At 25.8% G+C, this 20,756-nt stretch overlaps 3 protein-coding genes across 3 annotated transcripts; 2 read left to right on the top strand and 1 right to left on the bottom strand.

Annotated features, from left to right (window-relative positions):
- The first annotated feature begins 3,641 nt into the window (after window positions 1–3,641).
- LOC145849078 (uncharacterized) lies at window positions 3,642–4,821 on the top strand. The gene is made up of 5 exons (XM_082954161.1): window positions 3,642–3,852; window positions 3,935–4,075; window positions 4,136–4,270; window positions 4,424–4,681; window positions 4,753–4,821. Exons 1-4 carry the CDS (start codon window positions 3,660–3,662, stop codon window positions 4,678–4,680), a joined length of 726 nt encoding a protein of 241 aa, XP_082810287.1. The 5' UTR covers window positions 3,642–3,659; the 3' UTR covers window position 4,681; window positions 4,753–4,821.
- An 8,366-nt stretch (window positions 4,822–13,187) lies between these two features.
- On the bottom strand, window positions 13,188–14,513 carry LOC145844716 (uncharacterized). The gene is made up of 5 exons (XM_082952134.1): window positions 14,233–14,513; window positions 14,035–14,175; window positions 13,841–13,975; window positions 13,415–13,676; window positions 13,188–13,300 (listed from the first exon to the last, which is right to left on the bottom strand). Exons 1-4 carry the CDS (start codon window positions 14,462–14,464, stop codon window positions 13,615–13,617), a joined length of 570 nt encoding a protein of 189 aa, XP_082808260.1. The 5' UTR covers window positions 14,465–14,513; the 3' UTR covers window positions 13,188–13,300; window positions 13,415–13,614.
- A 1,753-nt stretch (window positions 14,514–16,266) lies between these two features.
- LOC145842910 (uncharacterized) lies at window positions 16,267–17,653 on the top strand. Its single transcript, XM_082950388.1, has 5 exons — window positions 16,267–16,549; window positions 16,607–16,747; window positions 16,810–16,944; window positions 17,111–17,455; window positions 17,557–17,653. Exons 1-4 carry the CDS (start codon window positions 16,318–16,320, stop codon window positions 17,446–17,448), a joined length of 846 nt encoding a protein of 281 aa, XP_082806514.1. The 5' UTR covers window positions 16,267–16,317; the 3' UTR covers window positions 17,449–17,455; window positions 17,557–17,653.
- Window positions 17,654–20,756: the final 3,103 nt, after the last annotated feature.

The following is a 20,756-nucleotide window of genomic DNA, read 5'->3' as shown; positions in this document are numbered from 1 at the left end:
CAATTTTTTTCACATACAACTTTGTATCTTTAGCTTGTAAAGTTAAGTATTTAAAAAGCTTATCAATAACATAAAGTATACCTTCTCATAGAAAAAAATCTTGCTACACTAAACTCAGCTTTTTAAGAAAAAAATAATTTATATTTGGCTGTAATTAAAACTAACTATAACAATTCAAATATTAATAAAATACAGATTTCCCGAGTAAAAAAAGAAGTTATAAGTTATATAACTAATAACCCTTAGGCAAGTTGAACTAAAATTTTTAAATTCATATCAAAATAATGGAAATATCATAGTAAGTATTTCTGAAGTACTCAGTAAAACTGCAAAGTTAAAAAAACTTATCTGGCTTAAAATAATGTTCATTAATACTAGGAATTTTGTTTTTAAACTTAGATTTAAACTAAACTATTTTACTTTATATTTAATTTAGTTTAGACTATTTTCATACACTTACAGATTTATTCATACAAGTACTACGCGAAAATATCGTACATAAAAACTTAAAATATAACTTTTATCATTCTCGAACTTGTTTTTATGCTCTCGTAAATTAAGCAAATTTTTTAATTTTAAAAATACTTTTCTGTATAATTTTTTAGTACAAATAGGTTTTTTAAATTAAATAGAACAGTTGTATACAATTGGACTAAAATATAAGTTAATTTAAATGCTAAATTAAATCTTTATATACCAAACTAATTAAGTATACTAATAAAAAAACATATTTTAGTAAAAAATCTTACAAATACAGAATATTTACTGAAAAATTGAATTCTTTCGGTTACACGCATTGACGCACGCATATGTAGTATTTTGAATTATAATTTACTTTAAAAATAGGTTAATTCAAAGTTAAAGTAAAGAAAAGCACCGAAAAATAACAGCATCAATACTTTTATAAACATAAATGTTTGTTTCTGACCTGCCACGTAAAGTGGAGTAAACTTTAAAACTTATTTGAGTTATCAATAGTTAAACGTCACTGCTTCACTTTTAAATAACAAAAAAAAAATTTAGTACTTTATAAAACTTAAGAAAAATATTTAAAAAATTTGCGAAAGTTTTTTTTTTCTATTCTGAGTATTTAGTGCAGAAATGTGGCAAATAGTTAGAATCTCAAAAATTACAATTTTAAAGTTACAAACTTGTCTAACTTGTTAAACTTATGTTTTAAAAATTTTTATGATCTAAAAAACTAAAAAATAACCCAAGTTTTGTATTGCTCATAAACTGTAGTTAAGTTTTAAAAGTTTTTATATTTCCATTTAGAGAAAATAAGCTTCATAACTTAGTACGTGTTAAACATGTTTCTAGAAATAAACTGAGTGTATCTTTACGATTTAAAAAAATATACATTTTTACAAAAAAATTGATAACAGATAATGTTTATTAAGCATAAATGGAAAACTAAATTAAACCTATGTGTATATTTGATACTTAAAAAGTGCCTTATATGGTTTTTGAACATAAAAAAGTCGTTGATTTGTGTCTCATTACAATAAAAAAAATGTTGTCTGTATTTTTCTAAGCTTCTTTTCTGTATTTTTGAATTAGTACACAATATGCAAAGTTTAAGTTTAAACTTTATATTTGGACACAAAACTTGAGTTAGAATTTTTTAAAAGTCGAATATTGAATATTACGTACTGCTTTTGAAAATTTACATTTAAAAATGTATTTCTTAATAAACTTTTTTAAAAGACTATTTGTAAATTTTATAAGCTTTAAGCCACTACACTAATATGATGTTTTAATAAAACTATGATATATAAATTCGGTATTAGATTAACTTCATTTAAATAACCACTATTTGTTTGAAAAGTTATTAAAATATACAAGCAATGTTTTTTTGTTTTTCGAATACATTGAATTTTAAATTTAATTAATTTAGCTGTCGTTACATTTAAACTGGTTGTGATAATTTCATTGAAAAAAATTAAACTGAGTTTACTACAGATTATTTATGCTACTAAGAATTAGATAATTAAAATTAAAGTTAACAATACTGAAAAAAAAACAAAAAAACTATATATAGACAAGATAAAGAGTATTAAAGAGTTAAAACGAGGTTTAGCTTTACAAATACAAGTTATACTTTTATGTTTTAAACTAACTCACATATTTTTTTCCAAATTTACGACAAATACGCATTTAATTCTATAGTTATCTGTAATATATATATTTAAATTTGTTAAAGACTACTTTGCTTTTTTAGTCTTTAGAATCTTCAGCTAATAATTTTTTCAAAACTGATTTCATAATTTAGATCATTAATGTTTTTACCGTTTTCTTAAAGCTTTAATATCATATTTATTTATTTAAATAATTTTTCAATGGGATTTAGTGAATTGCTACTAAACTTTGAATTTTATATTTCGTTTAACCTGTACTTACATTGCTTTTAACTTTATTCAGTTGAAGCGTTTCACTGTCAAATGATATTAACAGCTTTAAATTCATTTCTTCTTCGAAATAAACGTAAACAGTTGTGTAAAATATAAACGAAATAATTTAAAACAATCATTTGAACTTTAAAGGTTTATTTCCATACCTGTAAATAAAAGTTCAAAGTTTACCAACTTCTATGTTATAAACGTTACTAAAATTTGATATTATTATTGAACTTATGCATCTACAGGTCTTTTGTAACTTTAAAGAGGCATACAAAGTTTTCAATAGTTTATTTTTTATTTAAAATTTGCATGCTAACCTTTACAAACTTATTAATAGAAACATACTTTATATTGTTTTTGTGTGTTAAGTTAATTTTTTTTACCTAATTTAAGTTTTAAATTAGTCATTGTTTTTCTATTTAATAAAGCGAATATCGTTGTTAAATGAAAAGTGTTTTTATTTATTATAAATTACCACTACTGTTCAATAAGTGCAAAATAAGTGTAAAAAAATAAATGTTTTAATTGTTGTTAAAATACGCTGATAATTTAATTTGTCGGCTTACTTATTAAAAAATGTTTTAAACTTTGCAGAATCAATTAAAAATAATACTTAAAATAAATAGTTCATGAGCTGATCAAGATTTTTGAGTTAGTATGACATTTTTATTTTCTTAGTATGAAAAAAAATTAACTTTAAGTTATAAAATAAAGCGCATTTGAAAATCTGACAGATTTAATCTAACTTTAGTATACATGTAGTCTTAAAAAGTATGTCTTGTTACATTTAATACTTTTTTGAAAACATATTAAGAAAAGAAAAGCTGTACAAAGAAAAATGTTTACAGACTACACGTGTAAAGTTATCATAAATGTTTTGACCACAGCTAATGTTTTTTACATATTTTAAAACAAAACTTCAGAGATTGAACTCGACAATACCTGTTTTTCTTTAGGTACTTGAAAAAGTTGCTTTTTTACATTGGCGCCACTATTAAAACAAATTGTTGGACTTTACTATAAAAACAAAGATAATGACTATCTTTATTTTACCACAATAAGTAATTATTTCACAATTGTTTTAATAATTAAATTGCGTATCAAAACTTATACGTCATGTACTAAAATTGAACTTCAAGTTTGTTTAAACACTAGTTAATGTGTGTATATTAAGGTATAAACGGAGTATATAAACGCTTGGTTTTCTATGTTTTGCATCAAACCATATTTGAAAACGTTAAACGTTAAGCAAGCTAAACTATGAGCTACAAAACTCTTTTTATTTTCGGACTTCTTGTTGCAGCAGCTTGGTCTGCAGCTCTTCCTGAGGAAGAAGTTCTTCCATCTGCAACTGCGAATGCAAAAGTGGATTTCGGTGATTTGAAATGTGACGATGATAATGTTGAAAAAGTCGAAAAAGTTGTCAAAACTGAAAATGGTGTATCAGCTATTGGTAAAAACAACCTTTTTTAACAATTATAAAAATATTACGTTTTTAACAGTAATGAAAATTAGCTTACATATATTATTTACAGCCTCGGTCAAAGTTAAGGCACCAATAATGAAGTTTGTTTTCGGTAACTTGAAATGTGATGATGAAAATGCTGAAGAAGTCGTTGATAACCAAGTTGTTGAAGAACAAGCTGTCAAAAAAGAAAATGAAGCACCAGCATGTGGTAAGAAAATGTTTTTTACTGTAAACAGTAAATAAAAAATATAACACAACCACTTTACAGTCACAGTTAAGAAGATTGATGCAGAAGAAATGAAGAAGCTTATGGAAGAATTTAACAAAAGATGGGAAGAACTGAAAAAGAAGAACGAAGAAAACAAAAACACTGTCAAATGTGAAAACTCTGAAAACAACCAAGGTAAAAAGCTTATAGTGAATAATAATATACTTCAAAAATATATCCTTCAAAGTTAAAATCTTAAAATTATCTAGTTAGTCTTTTTTATTTAAAGATCTTTATTTATAAAGCTATAATTTTCTGCTCTTACTAACTCTTAAGATCTTCAAATAGATGCTGAAACTGCTGAAGACAAGAAATCACCATTCAAATTCAGCTTCCAAGTATGTTCAAGAGCCTCAGCAAAAGCAGTTGCTTGCAGTAATGACGAAGCTCAACCAGCAAGCGGTAACAATTTTGTTGTTGGAGCAAATGGTAAAGTAGTTGAGGTGCAAGATCCAGTTATTGCTGAAAAACCTGAGCCAGCTGTTGTTGAAGCTGAACCAGTTAAAGCTGAAGTTGCACCTCTCGTTGAAAACCTTGAAAAATAAGGTAAATTGTTGTAATAGCAACCTTAATTTTATCTAAAATTAAGAGTGTTAAATAATCTTTTTTTTTTTCAGGTGGAAACAAGAACTCACTAGAAATACTGTACCAGCATATGTTTTTACATAAATATAGTAATAGTACACGTCATTTCAATAAATTTAAAAAATTAGATGTGTATTTTATTAGTAACAAACTTAAAGCAGCTAACTTGTGTTTTAGCTTTAATTATTTCAAAGTTTTTGCTTTTAATTTCAATGACATGCTACAAAAATGTAGATACTATAGATGCAATAAAAGCAGGGCAAACAAATTTTCATTGATTAAATAAAATAACACACCCTAAACTAAAACCGAACATTTCTCGCTTACTTAACCTGCTCAAAAACAGAGTTATTTGTATATTTAAAAAGTTTTAGCTATTTAATTAAAGTTTGAACTAATTTTTCACTTTTAAGGTAGCTGGCTGCAAGTTTATCAATAGTTTTTTATTTTTACGTTTCATAAGTAATACAATATATAAAATAAAACAACCGTATTAAAGCGTTTTTCACAGGTTTAAAACATAACTTAACATTAGTACTGGTTTTAATATTAGTTGGTAAAATTAATTAGTTGGTGAAGTAGCCTCGTATTTTAACTCTTAATTAAAAATTAAAATAAAAAACTGAACATACGCAGCATAGTGAACAATGGTTTTTACTTAAGCTTTGAATTATTTCGACCATAAACATTCTAAGTGCAAAGTCACGCTGCAGGTTATTTTAATGAAAATAGTTATTCTTTACTGGATTAATCGAGTATTTTGCAAATTGTTTTTGAAATAGTTTAATTCTTACCTTTAAAATTTGTAAAATCTTTAAAAAATATCAAGTTTTGATACAACTATAAATAACAGTTTAAAAACAAAAAAAGGTTAAGATTCTTCTAGATTTGTATTCCTGTGGTTTTATAAAAACGACGGATTTATAATAATCTTTAATTTTTAAATACCAATTAAAATCCGATCTTACGATCAGCTATCGCAAACTGATAAAAAACAGATACATTTCGATATTGAAAAATAATCAAACTGATTTATAAAAATTTAAATAAGTTAAATTTGAGACAAATTAAAAAAATATTTAGTATACACACCAAAATCAACAGGATTCAAACAAAATATAAATCTTGAAATAAAGCCGAAAAATTCATAATGATTTGTTTTTTAAGTATAGCTCTATTGTAATATTTAAAACTTTTAATAGAACTTTTTTCTTAACTTTTAAATTTAAGATAAGTATTAATTAATTAACTAAAGATTTTAGTATAAAACATAATGTTTTTTATAATACTCTTAACACATACATTATAAATACCTACTGAACAAAATCATGTAAATTTTGAAACTTCTCAAACTTTACTTAGGTAATTTATAGACAATTTGAAAAGTTTTAAGAAAATGTTTTGTAGCGCATCAAAAAAAAAAACAACTATGAATATAGATAGTAACCACCAAATAAAAAATATATTTATAAAAAAAAAAGCTGTCAAATTAAATCACAGTAAAGTAAGTTTTCTAAAAATTAAGAGTCATCTTAATGTAAAAGTAAATCTTCTAATAAATCACTCGCACACAATTCCCACCTGATCAAATCCGAGAACTACTTACTGACCAAGGGTAAGGGTTAGGGGTAACAGTGATAGTAAAAAAAAGGAACAAAAATTAAAGATAAATAAAATCATAAAGAAAAAAAATATGAGCTACAATTAGGGTGGGAATTAAATATTAGCTAAGGTGGGAATTGTGCAGTAGGAAAATGATTGCGGGTGGGAATTGTAAGTATACCTATATTTCATACCGACTACGCAGTACGAACAGTTTCTGTTATTTAAAAGCTTCAGTGGAACATAGACGGTTGTTTTTTTTTCTCTGTATCCACCGATGGCGTAGGCGACGTTTTTACGTTTTACGAGGAAAATATTTTCTGACGGAAACCAGTTAACTCGTAAGAGCTTAAATTGAAAATCCAGCATTTTTTAATGTAGTAACTCTTTTAAAAATACGGAAATACTTTAAAGTTTTTATGAGAATTACCGTTAAAATACTTAAGTATTGAAAAACCATAGTACAATTTCGAAGACTAAAAATATATAAACTTTTGCTAGCTTCAAAACTATGAGTATATGACGTTTGTAAACTTTTTTCCCTATAACTAAACATTTATTAGTTAATTTTAACCGTAAACCAACTAACGAGTGTAAAGTAACTTAATTTTGAAGTAGCTAGAAAAGTGTACTTTAGAAGTGTTTAAATTATACTGACACCATTATTAAAACAAGCTATGTTATTTAAACTACTAAAAAACCCAACAAACCTTTTCTCTTTAATCTGTTTAGTAAAACAATATAGTTGTTGTTTTTTAAAAAGAATCATTCACTTACAAAATAACTATTAGCAACACTTACTATATTTGTAAATCAAGCTTTAACAGGTCATCGTCATGCTAAGCTATTTTTTACAAAAAAAAAATTACCTCCATAAGACCTTTACTAAAATTAAATAGTTAGGCTTTTACTTCAATCTAGAAAATTTTTATTTAAGTTGTAGTTTAAAACTATTGATCTGTTAATAAACCATAAACTACAAAAATGTTTTTGTTTTCTGACTCTAGACGCTGCAGCTCTAACAGTAATTATTTATACTTGTTAAGACCTTTCTGTAGTAAAGTTCGTTCTAAAAAAGACACATAGGAGAAAACTATAATACCCTTACTGACACTAACATGTCAAACAAAGCTTTTTCAAGTGCTGACATTTGTACTAAAGTTTTTATAAGCAGCTTTGTGTCACGTTTTTCTGAAGCACATAATAGTTCCAACAAGTTTTGTTTTCATAAAAAAACATTTAAGCAGTATATAAGGGCTTAGTTCAAATTTTTATCATTATAAAGAAGTGTTTTGCTAAGTATCAATTTGTCTATAAACAATATTATGAACTACAAGTTTATTTTTGTTTTCGGTATTTTATCCGCTGCAGCTTTGACGCTACCTGTTCCAGAAGACCTTCCTGTGGATAAAGCTCTTTCCGAGGAAGAAAGTCGTCCATTGTCTGCCATTGAAAAATACGTTTTGGACATTCGCAACTTAAAATATGACAATGGAAATGATGAAAGAGTTATTGATGATAGACTTTTGAGACTAGAGTATGATGTATTACAATTAAGTTGGAACTTTTATTATAGGAAAATAAATAAAATGTTAAACTTTATAACTTTATAGCCACAGCTTCCATCGACTTTTCAAAGCTTTATCTGGAGTTTGTCGCAAAATATGAAGAATGTAGAAAGCAAAATGAAGAAAACAAAAGTTATGAGAATTTTTAGTTTACAGAAATAACGAAATTTAATTTTGAACCTAGAAAAGTTGAAGTTGAACTAGTAGTAAAATATTTTTTTTTGGTAAATAACAACTATTACTATGATGATAAAAATTAAATCATTTAACGAGTTAAATTGTTAGCTAAAAAAGAACTATTTTATTAAAGTTATTAAGAAGTATGTAGTATAATTATAGCTACAACCGATAAAAAAGCTTTTGGGACTGATGAAAACAAGAATGCTTCAGATTTCAAGTTTGTGCAAGAGCTTCAGCAAAACCAATATTAAAACCATTTGCAAAAGCAACTTTAACGTTTATGAGCTCAACCATTAATTGGTGAATCTGTTTTGGTTTTACCATTTAACTATATCTTAACATTTGATTCTGATTAGTTGTAGCAAATGTTTAGGTACCGCATATTATTTAAATTATACTTTTATAAATTTTAATAAACGCTACAAAACCGCATATTATTTAAATTATACTTTTATAAATTTTAATAAACGCTACAAAACTGTTTAATTTTTTTAATGTGTTTTGTTTTTATAATTTATTTACAAGAAATTATCTCTGACATGTTCGACAGATTTTATTATGATTAAATACAGAAATAGTATTAAAATTAAGTAGCATTTTTAAATTAACTTTAAGGCCAAAATTAATCAAACAACTTAAATATCTTATTTTATTTTAACATTGTTCATATTTAAACAAAATTAAATCAAGCAAAGTGATATCTATAAAAAAAAAAACTGCACTTTTAGGTAACTAGCCGACCTGAATAACTTGAACAGGTGAATATTATAAGCAATAGCTAATATGAAACTATACTACTATTTTTTTAGAAAACTTTTAATAAACTGTGATAATATATATACTTCTATATTAAGTTAATGTTTAATTAGAGAAGCTCTTTACAACAAACTGTAGGTGCAGGGCCAGTATATATAAACGCAACAAAACGTTTTTTTCTAAAACAATTGTTTCAACATTATGTTAAACAGAATAGATCCTCAGTCTGTTTTTTAATTAGATAAAAACTAATTACAACTAAATGATCAGAGCTGTTTAAAATTTCAAGTTTTGAAATATTAAATAGCTAAATTAAGTTTAGAAACAACATTAAACATTTTATAAATAAAAAGTTTTAATTGTTTACTATTTGCATACTTTTTAAGATAAATTTTCTAAAAATTTGTTTTGTCTGACTTACAGAAGTAATGGTTAAAACAGCAATTCAAATTTAAAAAATTCTAATTTAGTTTGTACATCAGTTCTGCATCAGACTATTAGAAATCATAATGACTTTTTTTTCATACCCTTCTACCGCTTGTTTTATAAACGCAATAGCATTAAATATTTAGGTGTTCAAGATATTAATAGAGTCATACGGTAGAGTCTTATGGTAACAAAAAAAAAACTAAACTCAAAATTTGCATGTCACAAAACTGTCTCAACTAAGTCATTCCTTTTAAATTATTGTTTTTAATAATAGGTTTACCAAATAAAAACTAAATGTTTTTACGAATTTGAAGTAGATTACAAAAAAATTAATCCCTTCAACTAAAAATTAGCTAAATTGTTGTTTCTTAATTAAAAACGTAAAGAAAATTATCATGTTGTTTTTATGTAAAAAAGTAAGAACTTAATCGGTTTTGACTAAAATAATTAAATATATTTTTTTTTTCTAAACGGTAACTAATAATTTTATGATTATTATAAGTATGATATTAAAAAAAAATAGATTGCAAACTTTAAATATTTTTTCTACTGTCTTAAATATTTTTGTTTCTTCCCATAAAAATTTTAAAATTTAGAAAAACAATTATTCCAGTCTAATTCAAAATTTCAATACGACAAAAAAAAACCTTAAAACCTTAACACTAAAAAAAAGTTTTACAAATCTAACTTCGCTAGACATAAAATAACTTTTATTTGCTGCTGTTTTTATTATTAGTTATAATATATTACAAGTTTTCGACTAAGGTTCTTTTTTACTTTTTATGTCTAAACTAGATGTGTTTTATATATGCATGTTTTGTAAAATTGTTAGTTGCTTTTAATTTATATTACTTATGGTTCTTAAAAACATCTAAGTATACTTTGTTTCTTTATTGAAAATATTCTAAGTGTTTTTATAAAACTTATAATAAAAAAAGCATTTACCATAAACAATCATACTAGAAAGTACTTTAAAATAAGTTATTACAAAAGTTTAGTTTATGTTATTTGGCCTTACTAATGATTACTTATAACGTGTAAAAATTATATAGGGTAATTTATGCTACTACATTCCTGATAAGGTTATCCTAAGATAATTTTTTAAAGATAAATCAGTATTTTTTAGAATTCGCTGATAATTTTGAATAAATTTTAGTTTAGTCAAAAATCGTTCTGTTATTACATATGTGTAGTTTAGGTTTAAATCTTATCTTTTTTTAAAAAACCTTCATTATTTATAAACATAATAAAATTCAGTTTTAAATTTTCTTGAACAACAACTTTGGTTGCAAAATGATCTTTTGGAATATTTTTTCTCAAAAATAAAACCGTCTTAAAATTAAAGTGTAGTCAAACTAAGTTTTTTTTTTAGTAGAAAAATCATTTTATAATCATTTTAAATCATAATATTTAAGCAAAAATATATTAAACATACTTATAAAAACTAAAGCTTAGCTTAAATTTATACTTAGAAAAAAAACTTTAGAACAAAGGTTTAAAACAAATATAGAAGTAGAAAACTTCCATTTAGATTCTGAGTTTGCATCAGAAAAATAGCACTAGCATAAACCAATTAATGAAAATTATTATGACTAGACCAGATGGTATACCATATCAGCTACTGTAAAAAAACAGTTTGTAATTTATTGTAAAAACTGTTAAAGAGTTAAAAACTGTCGCCTACTTTTTCTTGAAATACGAGAAAATAAGTTTTTTTGTAAAAAATGTAACTTTAATATGTATAAAGTATACTTTTAATTGTCTTTTAGTCATAGGAAGTTTTAGGAAATTTTAAATCGTTTTTTTTCAAAAAATAGTTTTAACAAATCTTAAAAATTGATAACAAACTTTTTTTCCAAATGACCCATAAGGCGGTTGTCTCAAATCTTTTCAAAATAATAAATAAGTTCTGTGCACTCTTTTTATAAATTGTATAAACTATTATTAACGAACACTTTTTTTGTGTTTCTTATTATTTATGTAACGTCTTAGGAACTGCTAACTTATGTTGTTTGAAACTGAAAAAAATTAGGTCATTTAGGTTTTTTTAAACCCTACAAATATTTCTGATCCTAGTAAAATAATTTCTATGCACATTGCACACTAGTGTGCACAGATGCACATTGTAAAGACCACTGTATAAAGCTAATTAAAAGTATTGACTTTGTTCTGTGAAAAAATTTTAACACATCCAGTTTTGTTTAACGATAACAAAACAAGACTTTGCACACGTTATTAAAAAATTACATTTTTTTTTACTTTTAAAAGATTATTAACTACAAACCTATACTACACAATTTATGAGAAAGATTTATTAAAACGAGTATTAATTTGCTTCTCCTTCATAAAAAAAATCTTTAAATCAACGCAAGTGTTGGTATATGTTGTACATAAAGGTTTTAAAAAAAGTGAAAATATTTTTGGAGTAATGAATAGTCTTATTAAATTTATGTACAAAGAGTACACTATAACAGCATTAAAAAGGGTAGGTTATTAATAAAACGAAAGAAAAGTAACCAAGCCTTGATCTACTTTGATAATCAGTTAATAAAGTTTTACTTTTTTTTCATAATAAGCGCTTAAACTAAAAACTTTAACTAAAAACTTATAAGATAAAATGAACTCTTTCATTAAAATTTGATTTTGTTTTTTTAATTATCAATATACGTACACTTTAGTTGAATTTACTTGAATTAAAAATAAGTTTTTTTTTTTATCTAGTTGTGTTCTAAAATGCCTCTAAACTTCGAAATTTTGCATAGATTTAGATTTATTTAATATATTTAAAATAACATAAATTTTTTGAAACAAGCGTACATGGTTAACTAAATAATTGGTCTAGTTTGTAAACTTGTTGTATCTTTAGTATCTTATGCATCAATGCTTAATTTTTAAAATCATTAGTTTGATACAACAAAAAATTTGTGAAAAATAGAGTTTTGTTTTCCCTTTTCACTGTACCTAAACATATAATTAACATTTAAAAATTAATCAATATATTGTAATAACTTTAGATAAGTATGCTCTTAAAATTAAAACTGTAACAATAAAAAAACAAATTAATGTTTTGTAAGTATGTTTTGTTTTTTGTGCTTGCAAATTTTTTTTTGTTTTTTGATAAACATCAAGGAATAATTTTTCCCAAGTAAAAGCAAAACAGTTTCTAGGAGAAAAAACAAGTTATAAGCAAAAAACACTCCTAATGAATTTTGCGAGTTTGTTTTTTAAGTGCTTGTAAACTCCAAAAATGTGTAAACTATTCGAAACTATGAAAAAAAAACAATATAGTATTTGATTAATATTTTTACTTTATACACGTATAACAACTAGTCTTGCATATATATTGTTATCCAATTGAAATTTTTATATACTGCCAGTATACATCATATACTATATAAAGTATTCTTCATAGATCATTATTGTTATTTTGTTGAAATGCAAAACAAAACAGAAAAGCTCCAACAAAACGCAGATAGGTTTGCTATAAGCATTCAAGTGGGATTATTTTCATTGAGTGATTTTGTAGATATAAATGACAGTAAACCAAACTTATTTAATAAAAGTGTATAAATTTTTATTGTTAGTAATGTAAAAATTAAAAAAAAAACCTAGTAAAATGCATTTAATTAACAACTAACTAATAAAATACTTAAAGCCATAATTTAACTAAATTCTTTGAGATAAAATTTTAGGAATTTATTAGCATGACTACTTCAGAAATACCATACACTTAATTAATAATCTCTAATGAGAACTGTATTTTCTGAGTAATAAAGAGTTTTTTATCTTAACTTGTGTTTAATTGTCTAATTAGGTAAATAATAACATGTGATAATGTTCTACAGTTTGACAGTATTTTTATAAAGTAATGCTAAATTAATAATAAGGTAAAAATTTAACAATACTATCGATTAAATTTAAACACTAGGAAATTGAACAAAAAAAAACACATTTATTCATTTGATAATTTATTTAAGTCACATTGTACTATCTTATAATCAAAATATATGCTGTTTCACTTTTTGAAGTAAGAACTTGCCTCCGTCTGTGAAAAATAGTTTATGTAAAAAGTAAAGATCAAAACTTAAAAAACATCTTTTACTATTTTAAACTTATTGGTTTAGTCAAAAACTCATTAAAATACTTAAAACAGACAAACTTCTACTGAGCCTCTACATCAACAGGTAAGACATCTCCAACTGATTTGTCAACTTTAACTGGTTCGGCTGAAGCTGGTTCGGCTGCAACTGGTGTTTTTACAGCAATTGGTCCATTTGGTCCAGCGACCAAAATTTCATCTTTTGCTGGTTGAGCTTCCTCATTACTGCAAGCTGTTGAAGTTGCTCTTGCTGAAGCTCTTTAACAAACTCTAAACTTGAAGACTTTGAATGGGGTTTTCTGGATGTCAGCAGATTCATCATCTGTTAAAAAGTTTTAGGTATTTTTGTGCATAAAAGTTATTTATAATTGACTAAATGAAAAAAAAGGGCGTTATGATACATTTGACGATTAAAAGGATTGTTTTTCAACTACACTTTTTAAGTAGGAAAGCGTTTTAAGGACATAATATAATACGTATACTTACCGCTGTTTGCTTCTACAGTTTCACATTTCTCTGAGTTTTTGTTTTCTTCAATTTTCTTATTAAGTTCTTCCCATTTTTTGTTAAATTCTTCCATAAGCTTCTTCATTTCTTCTGCATCAATCTTCTTAACTGTGACTGTAAAGTGGTTGTGTTATATTTTTAATTTATGTTTACAGTAAAAAGTATTTTCTAACCACATGCTGGTGCTTCATTTTCTTTTTTGGCAGCTTGTTCATCAGCAACTTGGTTATCAACGACTTCTTCAGCATTTTCATCATCACATTTCAAGTTACCGAAAACAAACTTCATCATTGGTGCCTTAACTTTGACCGAAGCTGTAAATAATATATGTAAGCTAATTTTCTTTACTGTTAAAAACGTCTTGTTCTTACCAAAAGCTGATACACCATTTTCAGTTTTGACAACTTTTTCGACTTTTTCAACATTATCATCGTCACATTTCAAATCACCGAAATTGAAAAGGACTTTTGCATTTGCAGTTGCAGACGGAAGAACTTCTTCTTCAGAAAGAACTTTATTCTCAGGAAGATCTTGATTAAAAAGAGGTTTTGTCCAAACTGCAGCAGCAAGAAGTACGAAAATAAAAAGAGTTTTGTAGCTCATAATTTATAATTTTAAATGAACAATAATTGTAATGTATGAGTTGTAAGTATAAAACTTGTATTTGATGCTCAAAATTTGAAACTAAGCTCTTATATACTCAAAAAAGGTGCTAAAACAACATGTTTGCGGTTAAACTAACTTACAATGACCTCTTGGTACTTGAACTAAAAGTTTTATTAATGTTGGCCGATAACGTAAGTAGAATACAATTGCATTGTTTTATTCGTTAGGTTATGAGAATTATTATGCAGCATAATCAACAATTTACAAAGAGTATCTTGTTTTGTTTATGACGCCAATGTAGATAAAACATTTTTTTCAAGTATAATGCTTATGGAAGTTTGATAACAAATTTCTTGGAACCAGTTTCAAATAAACTGTTTCTCTTAAAGCTATTAAACAAAATATTATATCGATAGTTGTTTTTAAAACACGTTACTACTAACAACAGTATCAAACATTCTTACAAAATAAAAAACATTATTTTCATGTTGTATATATATATGAAAAATTCTAAACAATGTAACTTGATATATTAGTGATGCCAGTATAGATTAGAAAAAAAATGATGCTGATCACAGCTTATATACTATAGAATAAAATTACAGGTTTTTCTTCCTTGAACTTTTAAAAAAAGTTACTAATAAATTTTTTTAAATTTAATTCACAATAAAACCGTGTTTTATTTGGATTAATCCATTTTAGTACTTCAAGCAATTAACTAAAAATAAAACTACTTATGAAGTGTATGTATAATATATTGTATATGTTATTGGTTAAAGTTTGAAATAAAGCGTAATTTTTTTTAATTAGTTTATCCTGGACAAAACGTTAAAAGGTGAATCCAAATGGTGTACGACTCGATAACCGAAAGGGTTTTGTTCACCAGGTGGTTAGACCAAACTTTTTGAGCGCCTTATTTTTGTTGACGTTCTACAAACAAAAAACTATAGCAATACAATGTTTTAAGAAAACTTTAAATTAAAACATCTTCGTTGACCTGTTGAACCTTAACTTAAACTTATTAAACTGTTGTAAATGATAAATTATGTTCAAACTTGTTACATGAGCATTTAAAAATAAAAGTAGTTAAAGTTAAATTTTGTTTTACATATTTGTATATTTTCTATAATTTTTAAAGAGATTTTAAGTATGTTTCTGTGTAAGATATATGCAAAGTACTTTTTTTAAATAAAGATTTAGATATTTAAATTAAAATGTACTTAATAGTTTATATAAACTATAATAAAACCGGTGAACAATATTAACAACATATATACTGTAATGATGAAGTATCTTAAAATGTTTAACGTTTCGATTAGAAGTTTAGAACATTTTCAAATTCAGATAGTTATACATATATGAATAGTTTATGATTATTTTTGGTAAAATAAATAATATATTTATAAATAATTTTGTTTTTTGAAAACCATCGTTTAAATTTTGTTACAAAACTTTAAATGCATGATGACGTCAAACATAGAGCCAAAAGCAACTTGTTTTTAATGTTGCCATCTAAAAGTATCCATAACTATGATATTTTTTTATCCTGGCGTCACTAACAAAACAAGTTTTTTTATTTAAAATATTAAATAAACGTTCATTTTCTTCAAAATCTTTATTAAAACAATACTGCTGACGTTTCGTTTGAAACTACGTAATCAACTAAACCACTAACGAAATTTGTTATTTTAGCACCACAAGGTCGTGCTAAATTAGTTTAACCACGACCATGTTGTTTTAGCACCTTTTTTGAGTATATAAGAGCTTAGTTTCTAATTTTGAGCATCAAATACAAGTTTTATACTTACAACTCATACATTACAATTATTGTTCATTTAAAATTATAAATTATGAGCTACAAAACTCTTTTTATTTTCGTACTTCTTGCTGCTGCAGTTTGGACAAAACCTCTTTTTAATCAAGATCTTCCTGAGGATAAAGTTATTTCTAAAGAAGAAGTTCTTCCATCTTCAGATGCAAATGCAAGAGTCCTTTTCAATTTCGGTGATTTGAAATGTGACGATGATAATGTTGAAAAAGTCGAAAAAGTTGTCAAAACTGAAAATGGTGTATCAGCTATTGGTAAGAACAAGACGTTTTTAACAGTAAAGAAAATTAGCTTACATATATTATTTACAGCCTCGGTCAAAGTTAAGGCACCAATAATGAAGTTTGTTTTTGGTAGCTTGAAATGTGATGATGAAAATGCTGAAGAAGTCGTTGATAACCAAGTTGTTGATGAACAAGCTGCCAAAAAAGAAAATGAAGCACCAGCATGTGGTTAGAAAATGTTTTTTACTGTAAACAGTAATCTAAAAATATATAACACAACCACTTTACAGTCACAGTTAAGAAGATTGATGCAGAAGAAATGAAAAAGTTTATGGAAGAATTTAACAAAAAATGGGAAGAACTTAATAAGAAAATTGAAGAAAACAAAAACTTAGAGAAATGTGAAACTGTAGAAGCAAACAGCGGTAAGTATATGTATTATATTATGTCCTTAAAACGCTTTCCTACTTAAAAAGTGTAGTTGAAAAACAGTCCTTTTAATCATCAAATGTATTATAATATTCCTTTTCTTTTCTTTTAATCAAATATGAATAATTTTTATGCACAAAAATACCTAAAACTTTTTAACAGAGGATGAATCTGCTGACATCCAAAAAACCCCATTCAAAGTCTTCAAATTTAGAGTTTGTTCAAGAGCTTCAGCAAAAGCAACTTCAACAGCTTGTAGTAATGAGGAAGCTCAACCAGCAAAAGATGAAATTTTGGTCGCTGGGCCAAACGGACCAATTGCTGTAAAAACACCAGTAGTTGCTGATGCTGAACCAGCTGTTGCTGAAGCTGATGAACCAGCTGTTGTTGAAGCTGATGAACCAATTTTAGCTGATGAACCAGCTGTTCTTGATGAACCAGTTGCAGCCCAACCAGCTTTTGTTGAAAGCGATGCTGCACCTCTCGTTGAAGAAGTTTAAGTATAAGGTTACTATTTTGTTTACATATTATCATAACTCTTGAAATATATGTATATATATATGTATGTAGTTTCTACACAAATAGTACTTATAAAATTTATTAAACAGGTGGATCTAGACTCGTTGAACAGAATTTTTGTTACAGCATATGTTTTTTATCGTTCAAGTAAAACTTCGTAACTTTAATAAATTAAAAAAAAAATCATGTTTGAATTTTTTTATATTTTATTGAAATAATAACTTTTTTTATATCTCTTACCTGTTATTTTTTGTATTTGAGACATTTATTTAATGTTAATTTGTACTTTAAGCCTTTTTTTTTGTGCTGCAGTTTTAAAATTTTACATTAATATATAACTAAATGATGAATTTTAAGATTTGCATATTTTACTCAAAACTAAAAATACTTTTCAAAATCAACTGTAAAAAAAACAAAATAAAATTTAACTTTCTAGATAAATCAAAAACTAAAAAAGTTTAAGGAATATATTAGTATAAAAGTTACAAGTTAACTCGCAATAATAAGAAAACTAGAAGATTTTTATAAGAAAATATTTGTAATGGTATAAAGTATGAAAACTAGTTTTAAAGTTGAAAAAAATATATATTGCTTTTAATTAAAGAGTCCATACATACACAAAGTTACTTTAAAAAGTAATTTTCATAAGTATTTTTTGAAAACAATATAGTAAAAGTTTACTTTGCTTGTCTTAAATATACTTACATGTTAAAACAGTTTTATATACACGTTTGATTAATTAATAAAAGTTGTTTAGTAAAGTTGTGTATGTAATGCTCTACAAAACTTAATCAGAATGTAAGAAAGCTTTACGGGCTAAAATAAATTTACTAGGTAGTAAACCAAATGTTGTCCTAAGATTTATTTTACATAAAAGCCAAGTTTTCTGTCTTTTTTTAAACTTATGATGTAGTATAAACAAAACTAGTAGTTATTTATCTTTAAATCAATTAAAGTTACAAAAAAAAGTGATTATGTACAAAAGGTTATATACATATAAATACAATTTGTATATAAAGTTTTCAATAATAATTATTTTTTTATTCTTAAATGCTGTTTTTGTATTTGTAAAATGTAGTAGTTTAAGAAAAACTAACACTCAATTTAAATCAAAAAACAAACTACGATTTATTGATGGTCGCTGGTCAAATTTCAAAAATGAAAATACTCAGGAGCTGCAGTTATATTACTTTTCGTGACAGCCCCGAAATATCTGCTGCAAGTTTTGATTTTCCTATAAAATGTAACAAAATCCTTTCTATTTTTAATCTTTATATCAAATCCAAGAGTATCTAGTTCAACTTTTTAAAAACTATTTTGCAGACCAAATTTGCGTGCCGCAAGAATTCCCTTTTATTAGCCAATAGAAACATGCTCGCGGGCTGCAGTTTTTGACCTCTAGACTAGCTCAAAGGTCGGCAGATATTTGGTGGTTGCGGGCAAAAATTTAAATATAAAAACCTTCGCGGGCCGCATTTAGAGTATAAGTTACAACGTAACTTTTATTTTCTCTGCATTATAAACCTAAGAGTATCTGGTGTAAGTTTCAACAGTTTCTGGTTTAGCGGACCAACTTTAAATGCTCGCTGACCGAGCTTTCACCTTTTGCATTATGTTTAAAATAAAAACATGCTCGCAGGCCGCTATTTGCCGACTCCTAGTCTAACTTAAAGACTAGACTTAAAAAAGTTATAAAAAGCTTAAAAATCGTAAGTAATTACTAAATTTTTGGGAACGGGTCACTTTTGCACGAGCGGACACTTTTGCACGAGGAAACACTGTTTCACAGCGATTCTTTTGCACGAGCGTCACTTTAGCACGAGGGTCACTTTTGCACGAGGGTCATTTTTTTACGAGAGTAAAGTAGATATATAAAATGAAAATAATAATAAATTGTAAAAATTAAACAAGAAAAAATTATTTAAAAAATTAATCAATAATAAAAAATAAAATAAAGTTACCGACTGAGGGTAAAGGTTAGTGGTAACAGTCATAGTAAAAAAAAATATTAAAATAAAAACTGGAAAAACAAGTGTAATTAACTAATAGAAAACAAAAAGAAAAAAAAGTTACCGACCGAGGGTAAGGGTTGAGGTAACAGTGAGAAAATTAAACTTATATATGTCTAATAAAAATTATTAATCAAAAAAAAAGGCAGGATAATAAAAAAATGTTTAAAAAACTAATTATAAAAAACAAAAACTAATAAAATAATAATTTTACCGACCGAGGGTAAAGGGTAACAGTGATAGCAAAAAAAAATAATTAAAGCTATCAAAAAAAAAAATTCACCCCATGCGAAACTGTCTACTCGTGCAAAAGTCATTTTGCGTGCAAAAGTGACGCCGTGTAAAAGTGTCACCTCGTGCAAAAGTGTCACCCACCCCAATTTTTAACTAGATTAAACAACTCACTCTATATTGTGATCACTAGGTTCTTTTTGGAGGAGCCTACAAAACGCTCCATTCTTAAACTTCAAAAGGCTAGAAACTCTATTTGTTACAACTACTATATACTCTACTTTAAATCCTACATGACTTAATTTTCTTTTATAACAAGTAGTAGCTCTCTAACATATTATGAACGCTTATCATTAGACGACGTTAATAAACGTATTATCAGGTGAGAGACTCGGGTAAAAACCAAATCTAGTCAACCCCCTAACTTGACCACGACCGATCGGTCTGCGATTGTACTTTATATATAAATAAAAAGTAATTATATACTTATATTAAAATGGATCTATGGTCATTCACTAGTTTTTTAATAAAGTCTCTTAAATCTTAAGTGTGATATGAACTGATTTTCTATTGAATTAAAAAAAAAAGATTTAGTTGTATTAGTATTTAGTTCCAACAAATCTACTATCCTTTTATCTGCATTGTTTTACAACACTATATACACCTTTTTTTCTAGAAATAGCTTGTTTTTTTAAATTGTAATAAAACAAAAGTTAATACATATTTCATATTGTAGCTACACAAGAATAAACAATAATGAATTGTATGGGTGCACGACAATTCAAATTCTTTAAAATAAATTAAAACAGCCACAAATAAAAAAGTAGTGTATATTTGTCAAATATAAAAAATACATATGTAGGTTATAAAACAAATTGTACAGTAATCTTCCTTTATTGTACCAACATATGTTTCTGTGTGTTAACGAATCAACACACTTCAACTGGGTTCTGTAAAAAATAATTACTGTAATGAAAGAATAGAAGCATAGAATAAAGTTGGTGTATACATGTTTTGATAATGATAATTAAGATATTATCTTAATTAAA

Source organism: Thalia democratica, chromosome 1 (assembly GCF_965202585.1).
Source record: "Thalia democratica chromosome 1, ktThaDemo2.hap1.1, whole genome shotgun sequence".
Lineage (NCBI taxonomy): Eukaryota > Metazoa > Chordata > Thaliacea > Salpida > Salpidae > Thalia > Thalia democratica.
Note: the sequence above shows the minus strand (reverse complement) of the source record. Positions and strands in the feature narration are given on the sequence as shown.

Bases quoted from the DNA above. Each gene is read 5' to 3' on its own strand.
- LOC145849078 (XM_082954161.1), top strand. From the start codon at position 3,660: ATGAGCTACAAAACTCTTTTTATTTTCGGACTTCTTGTTGCAGCAGCT. The intron at 3,853-3,934 runs GTAAAAACAACC...TATTATTTACAG, and splicing joins AAATGGTGTATCAGCTATTG to CCTCGGTCAAAGTTAAGGCA. The intron at 4,271-4,423 runs GTAAAAAGCTTA...ATCTTCAAATAG, and splicing joins AAACTCTGAAAACAACCAAG to ATGCTGAAACTGCTGAAGAC.
- LOC145844716 (XM_082952134.1), bottom strand. From the start codon at position 14,464: ATGAGCTACAAAACTCTTTTTATTTTCGTACTTCTTGCTGCTGCAGTT. The intron at 14,176-14,232 runs GTAAGAACAAGA...TATTATTTACAG, and splicing joins AAATGGTGTATCAGCTTTTG to CTTCGGTCAAAGTTAAGGCA. The intron at 13,677-13,840 runs GTAAGTATACGT...ACTTTTTAACAG, and splicing joins AACTGTAGAAGCAAACAGCG to ATGATGAATCTGCTGACATC.
- LOC145842910 (XM_082950388.1), top strand. From the start codon at position 16,318: ATGAGCTACAAAACTCTTTTTATTTTCGTACTTCTTGCTGCTGCAGTT. The intron at 16,748-16,809 runs GTTAGAAAATGT...ACCACTTTACAG, and splicing joins AAATGAAGCACCAGCATGTG to TCACAGTTAAGAAGATTGAT. The intron at 16,945-17,110 runs GTAAGTATATGT...ACTTTTTAACAG, and splicing joins AACTGTAGAAGCAAACAGCG to AGGATGAATCTGCTGACATC.